Source organism: Heteronotia binoei, chromosome 3 (genome assembly GCF_032191835.1).
Source record: "Heteronotia binoei isolate CCM8104 ecotype False Entrance Well chromosome 3, APGP_CSIRO_Hbin_v1, whole genome shotgun sequence".
NCBI lineage: Eukaryota > Metazoa > Chordata > Lepidosauria > Squamata > Gekkonidae > Heteronotia > Heteronotia binoei.
In genome coordinates, this window is record NC_083225.1 from 56507281 (window position 1) to 56521564 (window position 14284).

General features: G+C 40.8%; 1 protein-coding gene across 2 annotated transcripts in view; it reads right to left on the reverse strand.

Moving 5' to 3' along the window:
• Positions 1-2438: 2438 nt before the first annotated feature.
• The window catches only part of LOC132568247 (gamma-aminobutyric acid receptor subunit beta-3), a 310478-nt gene continuing 298632 nt past the window's right edge, over positions 2439-14284 (reverse strand). For both annotated transcript variants that reach the window (XM_060233862.1, XM_060233863.1), the window contains one exon: positions 2439-2987. In XM_060233862.1, coding sequence (XP_060089845.1) covers positions 2637-2987 — 351 coding nt within the window. In that variant the 3' untranslated portion in view covers positions 2439-2636. The remainder of the gene's footprint in view (positions 2988-14284) is intronic.

A 14284-nucleotide genomic window follows, 5' to 3' on the forward strand; every position in this document is an offset into this window, starting at 1 on the left:
GTCAAAGTGGAGTGGATCTAATAATTCTTCAACCATTCTCCAAGGAGTCTTCCTCCAACAGAAGAGCAACTTAAGCTGGAGAAATGCTCCTTAGTCTGGAGGAAAGCTTAAAACTTTGCTCATTGGGGGGATAATACAGGGGTAGGATCTTCTTAGTATATACTTTTTATTATATATCTGCTTCTCAACTCGGCAACAATATGCAGATGCAAAAACATGCACAAACCCAGGGACACTCAAAGAAACCCCAAAGTTTGCATATAAGTCTGAAAAATGGGGGGAAACTGGAGAGAGCATTCAGACTCCCCTTTTAAAAACCAGGTTTTCTGTAGCAGCCATGGTGGTGCCCAGCATTATTAAGCCCTACAAACCCCTTCTGTTACTGGGCCCTATCAGGCAGTAAGAAGGCCAGGAGTAGAGGATGGGAGGGGCAAGAAGACATGGGGCCACTAGAAGAGAAGAGAAGGCACAGGGGTTACAAAGGGTAGGGGGAGGCAGAGAAGATGTGAGAGCTTTTCAATCCTAAATCACCTAATAAACCGATCATTTTGGGAATGGCTGATAGGAAGATGGGATAGGGTGGGGGAAGAAAGTGTGCAACAGGAAAGTGGGACCCATGGGGAAAATAAACTTCCCCTTCTTTGCAAGTCCACATGGGACCCCTGCTTGTTGTATATTTAATATTATTTTACATGAGAGTGCCCACTGCATTCCTTCCCTTGAACTTGCTTTTCCTCCTCTGTATTCTTAATAATATGAAAAACATCAGGTGCAGCCTAACCACCTCTACTCCCATAAGAATCACCATAATGAAATTAATGGATAAGGTTATTAAAGAATCCACAGCTTCATGTTCTTGATTCCAGATTAGTTTTGCAGATCAACTCTTAGCTTCTTCATCTTGTAGTAACTTCTTTTTGTGGATCCAAACAATGTTTTAAATATTCTTAGAGAGGTATAAAAGAGTTAAACAGTGTAAGCTGTTAAAGTCCAGAAATATGTGCATTCAAACTACCAGAATCTGCTAGTCAGAAGTTTTGAAATGATGATGTGAATCAGAAGGAAAACAAAAGTGGCAACGTTTTGCATTAGGAAAATGACTGAGTGCATTTAATGCTGAAACAAGACATTATTCTCTATTATTCGTGGTTTGTGAATGTGGCATATCTGCTCTACTAGCAATTTTAAGATATATAACATATGTACAAAATAGATATGAAAATGTTCTTATTTAATTTATACATAAGAAATGCTCTATTGGCTTAATTCTAGAGAAGAAAAAGCTGTAATATTATAGAAACAAAAGCATGATATAGCATGCGGTCACAGTAGCAAGCACGAGAAAAAAAATTAGGATAAAATACTCATCTATATATATGCATATTATGCAAATATATCATACACTAATGTTTGGTAATGTGAATGCATGATTTTTTTTTTCTTGAAAAAATACAGCTAGACTGCCTTCTGTTAAAACAGCTAACACAAAGCTGTTTTAGGAGATCATTGGAATGTAACAAACCAGGATTATCACATCCTCCCTTGGTTGACATCTTTACTAGGGCTCCTTAGTAAACAGAAGTTCAATGGAATTTATACCCTATTCCTCAGAACTGCCCTGGGTCTGCCTGCTCGCTCCATTACATAAGTAGGATTCCAGTCCTATCCTGCAGAAGATGGGGAAGAAAAGCAGCAAGCACACCAATACAGAGGGAAATGAATGCACCAAGATCTTCCACAGATTGAGTCTCCCAGTTTATGAGAGTCACATGTAAAAGTGAATTTGATAACTCTGTATAAGAAAAGATGCTTAAAATTTTCATGGACATTGAATTTCAAACAGTATTACTGCAGCATTATTCTGTGGGTTATCACCCACCAAAACAGCACATTAAATGGGAAAAGCCCAAAAGAAAATACTACATTGTCATGAAACACTCACCCCCCAAATTTTTTTCATTGATTAAAAGATTCTTATGGTGTGTATTCTCAAAAGAAAACTAAATGAAACCACCTCTTGATCAATATTTACAGACTGCATAAGAGAAAACAAGTGATCCCTGAAAGTTCATTTATGGCAGACAATTTTCCCTGTTACAATATATTAAAACAAAAAACACTAGGTAAATAAAGTTAATGAGGTACAATGATTTTAAAGTTGATGACATTAAATATAATTTTAAAAACAGTGTGACTTTACTAGTTAAAAAGTAATGTAAATGACAGTTTTTGTCAATGATACCACAAAATTTTAACTTAATAGAGACAGAGATCTGGGAAAAAATGTTCTAGTGGTCTTACACAACACTTGGTTTTCTCAAGGCCTAATGTTTCCAGGACGCCAGTCTTTTCATTGCTTTTTTTTTAAAGTCCATTGTACTCTAAATTATCCATTAACTTCCTATAGAGCGGGGGAGGGGGGAGTGTGTGTGTATGTATATATATTTATATATATATAGTGTATATGTGTATGCACAATGGGTATAATACAGATTCTTTCACAATGTATATACACACTTAAACTGTTTATATATATTATATATATTATAGTGTAAAAGTTCGTATGTACACATATAAAATAACAGGCAGATTAGTATTTCACTTGTTGAAGTCTCTTTTAAAAAAGTAAAGTCAATCTAGTTGACGTAATATAGCCAGTAGATTAAGTTGAAAAGAGAAAATGTGAACGGAAACACCATCCTTGACCATCTGTCTATGGCATTCACATCTGTTAGGTCAGGTATTTTTATCTTTAGCTGTGAAGATCTCCTTCGTAAATGACCCTTCTTAGCATGGGTACCAGTTCTGTCGAATGTACGCCTTCCCAGACTTTCTCTATGTAAGCTCTGTTTTCTGTACTGGATACCTGAGTTGTCAAAGGATATTGTTGAATTCTGAGGATCAGTGACACTTGTGGTGACCTCATTGCTTGCAACTTCATTGTGAATTTCAAGAGATGTTAGCAAAATGTTCCCATGCATATCCACCTAAACAGAAACAAATTCTCAGTGAGGGACATACATATAATACCTTTGCTGGTTCATAACCAGAAAGCAGGTTTTATCTATAGGCTCAGCATACAACTGTTTCTCAAGAAAGCTAATTTTGGGATACTTACAGATCAAGAGCACAGGCAAGGATTTCTACTGTAAGTATTTCTAGCATTTTTCCCACTTAAACTAATCAGCTTGTTACCTGTATTTCTGTAGATATGGGCAACAATGTGTCTACAGTCTTATACAAGGAAAACTGAATCTAAGCCTCTTCTGTATCCTGAGCCCACTCAGCATAACATTTTGAGATAGTGAATGTTAAATGCTCTGAAGTGCAGTATTAATGAAGTTCATAATTAGCACTACAGTTTTTGAACTTTTTAATTTGATCCCCTGAACTCCTTGAAGGATAGTCTGTTCCCCTGCCAACATCTTTTCCACAACTGCATAGGTTCTATATTCAGTTGCATGCAGCCTGCTGCTCCATAAGAAAAAAAAAACTTGTGATACCTATAGCTGGTACTAATATATTGCTGCTATTAGAAGTTGAGAATGAGAGCATGACAACTCTGATTCCTTCATAGGCACACAGAGGGAAATTTTGATTACATAAAAGCAACATCACTTCTATTTACTTTTTCTCAAATCTGCTTTGAGATAATGAAGCAATGGAAATAAAATCACACACATCTGGGGTCTGGATTGGGAAATACTTGGAGATTTTGGGAGCGGAGCCTGGGGAGGGCAGGGCTTGGGGACAAGAGAGACCTCAGCAAGGTATAATGCCATATAGTCAACCCTCCAAAGCAGCGATTTTATCCAGGGGAAATTATCTTGGTCATCTGGAGATCAATTGTAATAGTGGGAGATCTCCAGGTAACACCTGGACATTGGCAGACCTACACATACCCCTTCCAAATCAAATGCGTGTCATCAACAGAATTCTCTGCCAGGGACCATTCATCCCACCTGAACTAGTAAGGTGAGGAAAGATCTGCATTCCTCAGTTGCTTTTCTTACAACTTTTTACCCTTTCTTCAAGTGTCCTGGGTCCCACACCAGGCAGCAGCACCATGGTTTGAAAAACCACTGTGTAAAGCTGAAGAGATAACATGCCTTGCTTACTGAAATGTATTTGAATATAATATATCTCCCCCTGACCTCACAACAGAGATCCATATAATAGTCACTTCCAATTAAGATTAGTGCAACTCACACTACGTGGGCCTACCGTTGAATCTAATCTGGAAGCTGCAGCTGGTACAAAATGCAGTGGCTTGCCTCCTGACTGGGACATCTATGTGGAGACACATTTAGCCAGTTATGTACTAACTTCATTAGTTGCTGGTTGAATACCAGGTCAGATTCAAGGTTATGATACTAACCTTTAAAGCCTTAGGTGGCCAGGGATCAGCATACCTATGGGACTGTCTGAAGAGCCTTGCACTCTTCTGAACAGCAACACTTGGTAGGCCCTGGCCTGAAGGACATCCACCTTGCCTTGAAGTGGGCCAGGGTTTTTTTTTATACCTGGCTCCTCCAGGCCCAATTGAGATCAGGACCCTATGGGATCTATTACAATTTTGCAGAGCCCATAAAGCAGATCTGTCCTGCCATGCTTTTGTCTGAGGTGGTGGACATCCAAATGACACTGGCCTTCCCTGCTCAACTTGCCTAGAGCACTCCTCATACCAACTGGGGCCAATACCAGCTGATTCGGGCTTGAGAGAAATTTGTCCTCAGTGAAATGTGTAGCAGTCACTGGCATTAAAATTATTTATTTATTATTTATTTATTTATTTTTCACATTTATATCCCGCCCTCCCCGCCGAAGCAGGCTCAGGGCGGCTAACATCATCATTAAATATCCACAATAAAACTATAAAACCATAAAGCAATAAAAACGATTACAGTAAGATCAATTAAAATTAACATTTACACTTTAAATATTGAACAGATTTTAAAAACATTTTTGGTGCTACGTTCCATACCATGATGTTAAGCAGCTCTGTACTTTAGTTGAAGGCAATTCAAAAAAGTGTTGTTTTACAAGCCTTGCGGAATTGGGCAAGGTCCCACAAGGCTCTAACATCATCAGGGAGTTGGTTCCACCAGTGGGGGGCAGCAACAGAGAAGGCTCGTTCTCTGGTAGCCTTCAATCTCGCCTCCCTCAGCCCGGGGATTTCTAATAGATTTTGTGATCCAGTTCTCAGTACCCTCTGACAGGACCTCGGCCATATAGGGCTTTAAAGGTAATAACCAGCACCTTGTAGCGAATCCGGAATACTATTGGCAGCCAGTGCAGTCTCCGCAGCCCCGGCTGCACATGATCCTGAATAGAGAGACCCAGTAACAGCCTGGCTGCAGCATTCTGCACCAGCTGCAGCTTCTGAATTCGAGACATGGGCAGCCCCATGTAGAGGGCATTACAGTAGTCTAGTCTCGAGGTGACCATAGCATGAATCACTGTTGCTAAGTCGCTGTGCTCTAGGAAGGGTGCCAGCTGTCATGCCCACCTAAGATGGAAAAAGGCGGATCTCGCAGTGGCTGCTATCTGGGCCTCCATAGCCAATGTGGGCTCCAGTAGCACACCCAAGCTCTTGACTTTAGGCGCCGATATCAGTGGCGCCCCATCAAAGGCTGATAAAGGGATTTCCCTTCCCAGGCCACCATGACTCAGACAAAGGACTTCTGTTTTCGTGGGTTCAGCTTCAGACGACTCAGCCTGAGCCATCCCGACACGGCTTGTACTGCCAGGGCCAGTTTTTCTGGCGTGGAGGCAGGCCATCCATCCATCAGCAGATAAAGCTGAATGTCATCTGCATACTGATGGCAACCCAGCCCGAATCTCCTGACAATCTGGGCAAGGGGGCGCATGTAGATATTAAACAACATTGGGGAAAGCACCGCCCCCTGAGGCACCCCAAAATTAAGCAGATGCTTCTGGGACGATTGTCCCCCGATCACCACCCTTTGTCCCTGATCACAGAGAAAGGAGGAAAGACATTGTAAGGCTAACCCCTGAATTCCTGCATTGGTGAGGCAGTGAACCAGCAACTGATGGTCAACCATGTCGAACGCCGCCGACAGGTCCAACAACAACAGCACTGCTGACCTGCCTCGATCCAGTTGTTGCTGGAGATCATCTACTAAGGCGACCAGCACTGTCTCCATCCCATGGCTCGGGCGAAAGCTGGACTGGTGTGGGTCTAGGACGGAAGCATCCTCCAGGAAGCCCTGCAACTGTAACGCTACTGCCGTCTCGATAATTTTACCCCAAAAGGGTAAATTTGAGACCGGCTGATAATGTGCCAATTCGTCTGGGTCTAATTTTGTTTTTTCAAGAAGGGATGGACTATCGCCTCTTTAAGAGGTGTTGGAAAAAGCCCATCCGAGAGGGACCTATTTACGATATCCCGTACAGGATATTGAAGCTCCATCATATACTCTCTATAAGATGCTCTGGTTGCTTCATTGTCAGTCCGCCGCCATTTCCTCTCTAGTTGTCTGAGCCTTCGTTTCATCGATCGCAAATCTGCAGTATACCACGGTGCCATCTTTTCACGAGGGCGCAGAGGACGCTGAGGAGCGATCTCATCAATGGCCATGGTGAGCCGATTTTGCCATAGCTCAACCATGTAATTGAGCAAGTCACCAGGGGGCCAGGGATCCCTCAGTTCCCTCTGGAACCGTAGTGGGTCCATTAGGTTCCTTGGAAGAGCTAAAATACGCTCGTCGCCTAGACAGGTTTGGGGTGGCACATCCATGCGGGCCTTCAGGGCATAGTGGTCTGACCATGGCACAGCATCAGCAATAATTCAGGTCACTGTAACCTCCAATGCAAAGATCAAATCCAGCATATGCCCGGCCTGGTCAGTGGGTGTGGCTACAAATTGAGAGAGTCCTAGCGTAGCCATGGATGACACTAGGTCTGTTGTCCGATTGGAGTCCGCATCATCGGCATGGACATTGAAATCACCCAGGATTAAAAGCCTTGGTTGTTCTAATGCCCAGCCTGTTGAGGCCTCCATCAGGGATGGTAAGGCGCTGGCTGGTGTGCTAGGCGACCGGTACACCAGCCAGATCGCCAACCCCTCTCCCACATGCCACTTCAGACCTGGACATTCAATACCGTCAATCTCTGGTGCTGGTAGCGCCCTGAAGGAATAAGCCTCCCGTATGAATAATGCCACTCCTCCCCCCCGCCCACTAGTCCGTGACTGGTGAAAGACCTTGGGATTTTAATCAATGTGTTTGTGATGTCTTTATGAATTACTATTTATTGTTTTATTTTATGTTGTTAGTTGCCCTGAGCCCACTTGTGGGATAGGGCATGGTATAAGTGTAATAAAATAAATAAAATTTATTTACATAAAAGTTTTATTTCACTTAAAACATTGAACTAAAGATGCCTTTGTACACTGCAGATTCCATAAGGGATCTCTGCTTTGTTGTATGCTTTAGATTTACTTGCTTCATTTTTAGTCCGCCTTCCTTGAGACTCAAGGTCACAGAAAACAATTCTTGTGGTAAGTGGCAAGACTCATCACAGAGGGAGAGAGACACAAGACTATGCTGTTCATCCTTGTCATATGTAACACAATTTGCGGTCAGCCCATAACGGCAAACAAGAGCTGCATGCCTGCCTCCCATCCCCATTTCCTTTTAACTTCATGCAATTTGCTCTTGTTCTATGTATTTAATTACACAATATTTGGTCCACCTAAAATAAATATATGCTCAATATAGTTAGCTGAAAACAAAAATTGAATTATTATGAAAGTGCTAACTCCCATATACAGAGAAAAAAAATGCTTATTTCTTGCTAAAATGTCAACCATTATCTTTTTAAAAAATCTCACCTTTGCTGGAGTTTTCTATTTAGTAGCAATAGATTTTGTACTGTTCTAAAAAGCTAGTATGCTATGGAAATGGTAGCAAAATATAGAATAGATGTCCACTGTATTTCACAAAGACAGAACTACTATTAATTTTAATGCATTGAGATTATGTCCATTGATGGTGGGTAGAAAACTTATACAGTAATGTAACAACTATCTTTTAAACATTTTGATTTAGCATATACTGAAAAGGGCAGTTTTTCTTGTGTGCAGGGGCAGCTTTAAAGCCAGTTTCTGTGCATGTTTTATAATAAGAAATTACTAGAAGGCCAGCTTTATTCATGTCCCCTGAATAATTTCAGACCTATTTAAATCCTTGCTTAATATGCCATTAATTTTAAGAGGCACTTTAAAAAGCAAACCTTTTGCTAAGGATTCTAGAATTACTCTCCCAAAAAATTGTAAATGGTACAACTTATAATTTGTTGAGTGTTATATTTCACTTTTTAACGCACAATACATCTTTTGGCCATCCAGAATTGCTTCCACTGTACTTGAACTTAAACAGAAGTTCTGAGATAGAGCAAAACGGGAGTGTCTGTGAGTCTGTATCTACTGTATCATGAAAAGATCCTCTAAAGCAATGATTTTCAAAAGATAAGGCAGGCCATGTTAATTAGATGTAGCAAACTCCACATGGAGTGAATGCTGGATATAAAATACAGAAGAAACTAAAGCATGTACAAGAATTTAGAAACATAGAAGATGCAACATTTTATTTTGTACTCTGTTTTCCCTTAGAAAACATTTGAACTTCTGCTTTTAGTGCAAATACAGTATTATTAAGAGGCTTGAAGCAGCAAGTTTTTAATATGGTGCTCATGCAATGTACTCACAGTCAGATTAGCAATTAGGCCAAGTAAACACTGGCCTATGGGACCCCACACCTTTAGGGGCCCCGGGCTGGCTTTCCTCCCAGCCCTCCCAGCCTGCACACACAGTCAAAGAAACCCAAAGGCTCACAGCTGAAAATTACTGGCAAACAATTTTACAAAATTGTGAATGTATTTATTCAGAAATTCCAAATGTGCAGAATAAACATTAAAAGCAATTTCACATATGTTTATTATTTTTGTCTTCACTTTGACCTGACAAACTCCCAGTGAAACCAGGAGACAGCAAAACAGCAGTTCAAAACAAGTTCAACTCCACTGCAATCATTTCAGTGATTCAGAAGCAAAACCAGTGCTCTTCTTCAGAGATTGTCAGTGGCATCAAGGCTGAACCCCAATTCTCTAAATTAATCGTGAGGCCACAAACTGGAGCCAGTCGTTTCACACGGCTTCGTCAGACATTCATACCAGGGTTGTGCAGATCTTCATGTATTTACACTCCATTCAGAAGCATTTTGAGTCAAAGGTGCTGGCTCCTCCCAGGATGTCCAGGGAGGAGCCAGCACCTTTGACTCAAAATGTTTTTGAATGGAGTATAAATACTTGAAGATTTGCACAACCCCAGTATGAATGTCTGACGAAGCCTCCGTGTGAAACTCCGGCTTGCGGCCCCGTGATTAATTTAGAGAACTGGGGTTCAACCTTGATGCCAATGACAATCTCTGAAGAAGAGCACTGGCTTTGCTTCTGGATCACTGAAATGATTGTAGTGGAGTTGAACTTGTTTTGAACTGCTGTTTTGCTGTCTCCTGGTTTTACCAGGAGTTTGTCGGGTCAAAGTGAAGACAAAAATAACAAACATATGTGAAATTGCTTTTATTGTTTATTCTGCACATTTGGAATTTCTGAATAATTACATTCATAATTCTGTAAAATTTGTTTGCCAATAATTTTCAGCTGTGAACCTTTGGGTTTCTTTGCATGTGTTTTTCCCACGGCTTCCTCTTGTTGCTTGTGCACACACAGCCAGCAACTGAGCTGCTCTTTGCCTGACTTACCTGGTGTGGCTACTGCTGGCGTTGCCACCAAGTTTACCTCTCTCTGACTCTCCCCTGCAGATTCGTCAAAGGGGCTTTTGAGAAGGTGCCTGCAGGCTGTAGTGGGGGCCACAGGTGGTGAAGTGGGCACTCCAACTCTGAGATAATTTGAAAGGGGGCCCCTGAGATTTTGACTGCCTACGGACCTCTACAGGGTTTAATCTGGCACTGAGTGTACTTCTTCAAAAGCACTTGTCTTGCTAGTTTCAGGAAGTTTCAGGGCTGCACTCACAAATTAGGTCATATCAATGGGATGATTTTGGTTCATGGCAGGTGGGATTTCTAATCATCCCTGTTAGCTTCCTGCTATTTTGTAAAGACCTGTGCCAACTGTGGACAAGGTGATACTATGTTCTGAATTCTGCATCTGTAGCTACCCAAAAGGCTAATGCAATCCAGTGCTAAATGTCAACTGATGCCAATTTCGTATGACTGTTAGGCTACCTTTAAAAGTAAGCTGTCACAGAATCACCCTCCCCTGTTTTTCTACATTTTAATCCTAAGTAATGGACCATATCAAAATGTGGCAGAAACCAGTTTGTGTACAAAGTCTTAACTAGGGTTTCCATTTCCAGCTTGGGATATTCCTGGAGATTCGGGCATATGCCTGAGGAAGTTCAATGGGATATGATACCATAGAGACCACCTTCTGAAGCTGCCACTTCTTCCAGGAGAACTGATCTCTATAGTCTGGCACCCCTACTTAAAACAGCATTCACAAAACAGCACAGTAGGATAATCAAACTCCTGTTCTAGTAAACCTGTCTAGACTACAATTTACCTTGAGGCATGACTAAATTACCCAACAAATCTAAAGTCAGGCATCTCTGAACACCCCTAATAGATTAATGTCCAATCTCTTCTGAGAAATATTTGAGGATGCAGATGTCACACTTCCCCTAAACAGTTTGTTCCTTTTGTTTAATCTGTTTATAGTCCCTCTAACTCATACTGTCTGATAATCAAATACAATAATTTTAGGAATGATGGGCAGCAAATAAGAAAATATTGTATTTTTTAAAAATCATATTTTTCTACTTTAAATATATTCTGCAGTATAATTATTTGATTATTTGCTTCTTGGATAGTGTGGCAAAAACAAACAAGTGACATATATTTCTGACAGAACCAGAGACACTACATTATTTTTCCAACAGATAAATATGGTTTCCAATAAAATTGGAAAGGGGAATGAAAAACCTTTTAGTTGAAGACTATGCGACAGAGACATCTGTGTGGATATTTGTATCGGGGTAGAGCGGCAGTATCAATTTCCCTTATAGCATGTGCATAATCCGCACTGGACATACAACTTCCTAATTTCTATGTGGGACAGTACAAGTTTAAGTGAGATTTAATAATTTTTCAATTGTTTTTAAGAAATGGAATTTAACTTACAATGAGGTTTGGTTTGTAGGATTGTTTAGAAAGACACATATAAAGGAAGCTTACGCATACATTTTAATTATTTATAAATAATATCAGAAATAAAATGAATGAATAAAATGAGTATTAATAAAGTGCAACCTCAGCTGCCCATGAAAGCACTGCATCAAGCAAATTCATGAATTATAATTCCATAAAGTAATGTATGTAACCTAAAGCTTTTCGCCACCAATTAAACTGTGATCTTAATGGATGTAATGAAGCTTTACACTAATCTACATGCCTATTTATCCCTCAGTAAGAATGTTCCCAGGCATCAATTGCTCCAGGAGGAAAGATTATTAAAGTAACCTTTAAAAGATATGTTTCACTTTATTAATGGGAAATATGCTAATACATACAGCATTGTAAGCAATACTATGAATCTGGGTATATGCCAGAGAACCAAGACCAATTCATAACAGCTGGCAGACACATGGGAAGAAGCATGCTCCAGTGTTCTTTCTGAGGCATTTTTAGTACCACTAGTCCTTGGCCTGCTATTTTTCAAGGAGTAAGAATTTGCTCAAATAAATGTCCAAAGATAAATTGTTTTTGATATATCATTTGTGTATAGTGTTGACCTTTTAGAAAGACTTTAAGTATCAAGGTTCTCAAAAAAGGAATCATGGGAATAGTAATTCTGTGATGGGAGCTAAAAAAATTTAACATTAGCCTCACAAAACTACAATTCCCAGGTTTCTTTGGGACCACTAGACATGTTTAAATTTATAACCCTGGAAGAATAAAATGCAAATTCTTTATCCAGCTATACAGTACAAGATTCACCTTAAAAAAGAGAGAGGGTGTATTTAGAGTTGCCAGGTCCCTCTGAGCAGTCAGCAGGGGATGGGAGATGCACTTACCAGGAGAAGGAGGAATGGTTGACATTTCAGTGATGTGCCTATGTGACCCGGAAGTGATGTATGCACATTGTGGGGGCAATGCTCTGAGTTTTGCCCAAAACCAGAGTGTCGCCCCTGTATGTCACTTCCCAATCACATAGGCATGTCACTGAAATGCTGACTGTTCCTCCCTTTTCTTGGGGGGGGGGGGTGGACTAATTTCCCATGCTGGCCAACAGTGGAGAGGTGAGGCTGCACAGTGGGAAACCCCTGCCCCCACCAGGTGCATTGTAACTTCATTTTCTTCCATCTCAAACACAAGATTTCCACTTGTAGAAGAGTTCTTGAGCAAACAGAAGCACAAGAACAAGTCTGTGGTAATCACTTGAGCAAAATCAAACTTACTGCATCTCCTCTTGTGCAGTCAATTCTGAGCAGTACAATATAGCAGGGGTGGCCAATGGTAGGTCTCCAGAAGTTTTTTGCCTACAACTCCCATCAGCCCCAGTCATTGGCCATGCTGCCTGGGGCTGATGGAAGTTGTAGGCAAAAACATCTGGAGAGCTACCATTGGCCACCCCTGCAATGTAGAGATGAAAGGGCTATGTACTGCACAACATCTTTTGTATATTCTAAGCCTGGTTATGTTTCTTGTGTACTGTTGGATCCAAGTCTTTCCTTCATGGGGCTTGGGCATTTCCACAAATGGGATTTGGACACATCTTGAAGGATTCTGTTGACAAACCTTATGGATAAAACTTAGCACTGTCATCCCAATTGTTTATAAGACTCTCTCATACTGCTGTTAGATCATTAATGTTTATTGTTTCTTAGGGCACTAACTTATATGGATGCAACTAGTAAAATAATTGGTACATAGGTGAATAAAAGCACTGCACTTAAAACCTTTGTTCTTAAATAACTAAACATTTACCTCCTCCTATTTAGCTTTTTCTCTTGTATAGCACAAATGAGACAATGCCAGTTGCTTTCTGGCTTGCAGCATATCTTTGAGATAGGTATTTCATGATCACTCACTATATCAGATTCTGTACCAATGAAATAATCACAAAAGCAACTCCATTTTGAATCACCCCTTCCATATAGAGTTAAAATAAGCCTGCCAGTTTCCTCGATAAGAAGGCAGAGCAGGAAATACAAGTGTTTGCTATTGAGCAGATGAGATTTTGTTCTAGTAACACATCAACACACATACCATACATAACACCTACATCTTCCCTGCTGCTATCTGCTAAGAAAAATAGTTGACAGTTCTTAGGTTAGAGTTACATAAGAACATAGAGATGTTGGATCAGACCAGTAGTTCATCTCATCCAGCATTCTGTTTTACATGGTGGCCAGTCAGCTGCCTTGGAGGCACAGCAAATGTCATAGATGCTGAAACCTACCCCTTATATTGTCACCTAGCATTGGTATACCAAAGGTGACTGACTCTGTATGAGGAGGTTTCTTTTAATCATTCTGTAGTCACTGACCTATCCTCTAAGAACCCATTTAACTCTTTCTAAAGCTATCTATGCCTTTGGCCATCACTACGTCTTCTGGCAGTTAATTCCACCATTTACTCAATGGTTGAGTAAGGAAATACACTGAGTGCTTACAAGTTCTAGTATTATGAGAGAGGGATTAAAAGGGGGGGGGGCAACCAGAATTTGTTGTTGGGAGGTCTTTTGATTGAGGGGGAATAGGCTGCTGGCAGGTGTCATATTAAGTGAGAGGGAGAGCCTGAAAAGGCACTTGCATTAATCAAACATCTGGACATAATCCACAGGGCATACATGCTTGATTTAGTTATCTTGAAATGTTCAGGATGCATGCATTCTGGGTCCTGAGTCCAGAATTATGGGACCAGAAGAGTCAGCAGTTGTGGTCTCCATGTTTGGGTCCAGTGCACCTCTTAATTGGTTGATATTCAGATAGTGGCCACTTGGTTCCAAAGGATGGTAAAGCCAACCTGGCAGGATCTTGTCTTTTATTCTGGGATTTCAACAACCTCAGGAGCTGCAACAGTGGCTGCAATAGCATGTATTCAGGAGGTGTGGAGGGAATCATGCCAGGTCAGCCTGCTTTAGAGCAAGAGGTAGTCAACAGGGAATTTAGAACTGCTGAATAAGTCAGTGGATGGTGGTGGACCTCAAAATGGTACCCAGTGCAATTCATCCTGAGCCA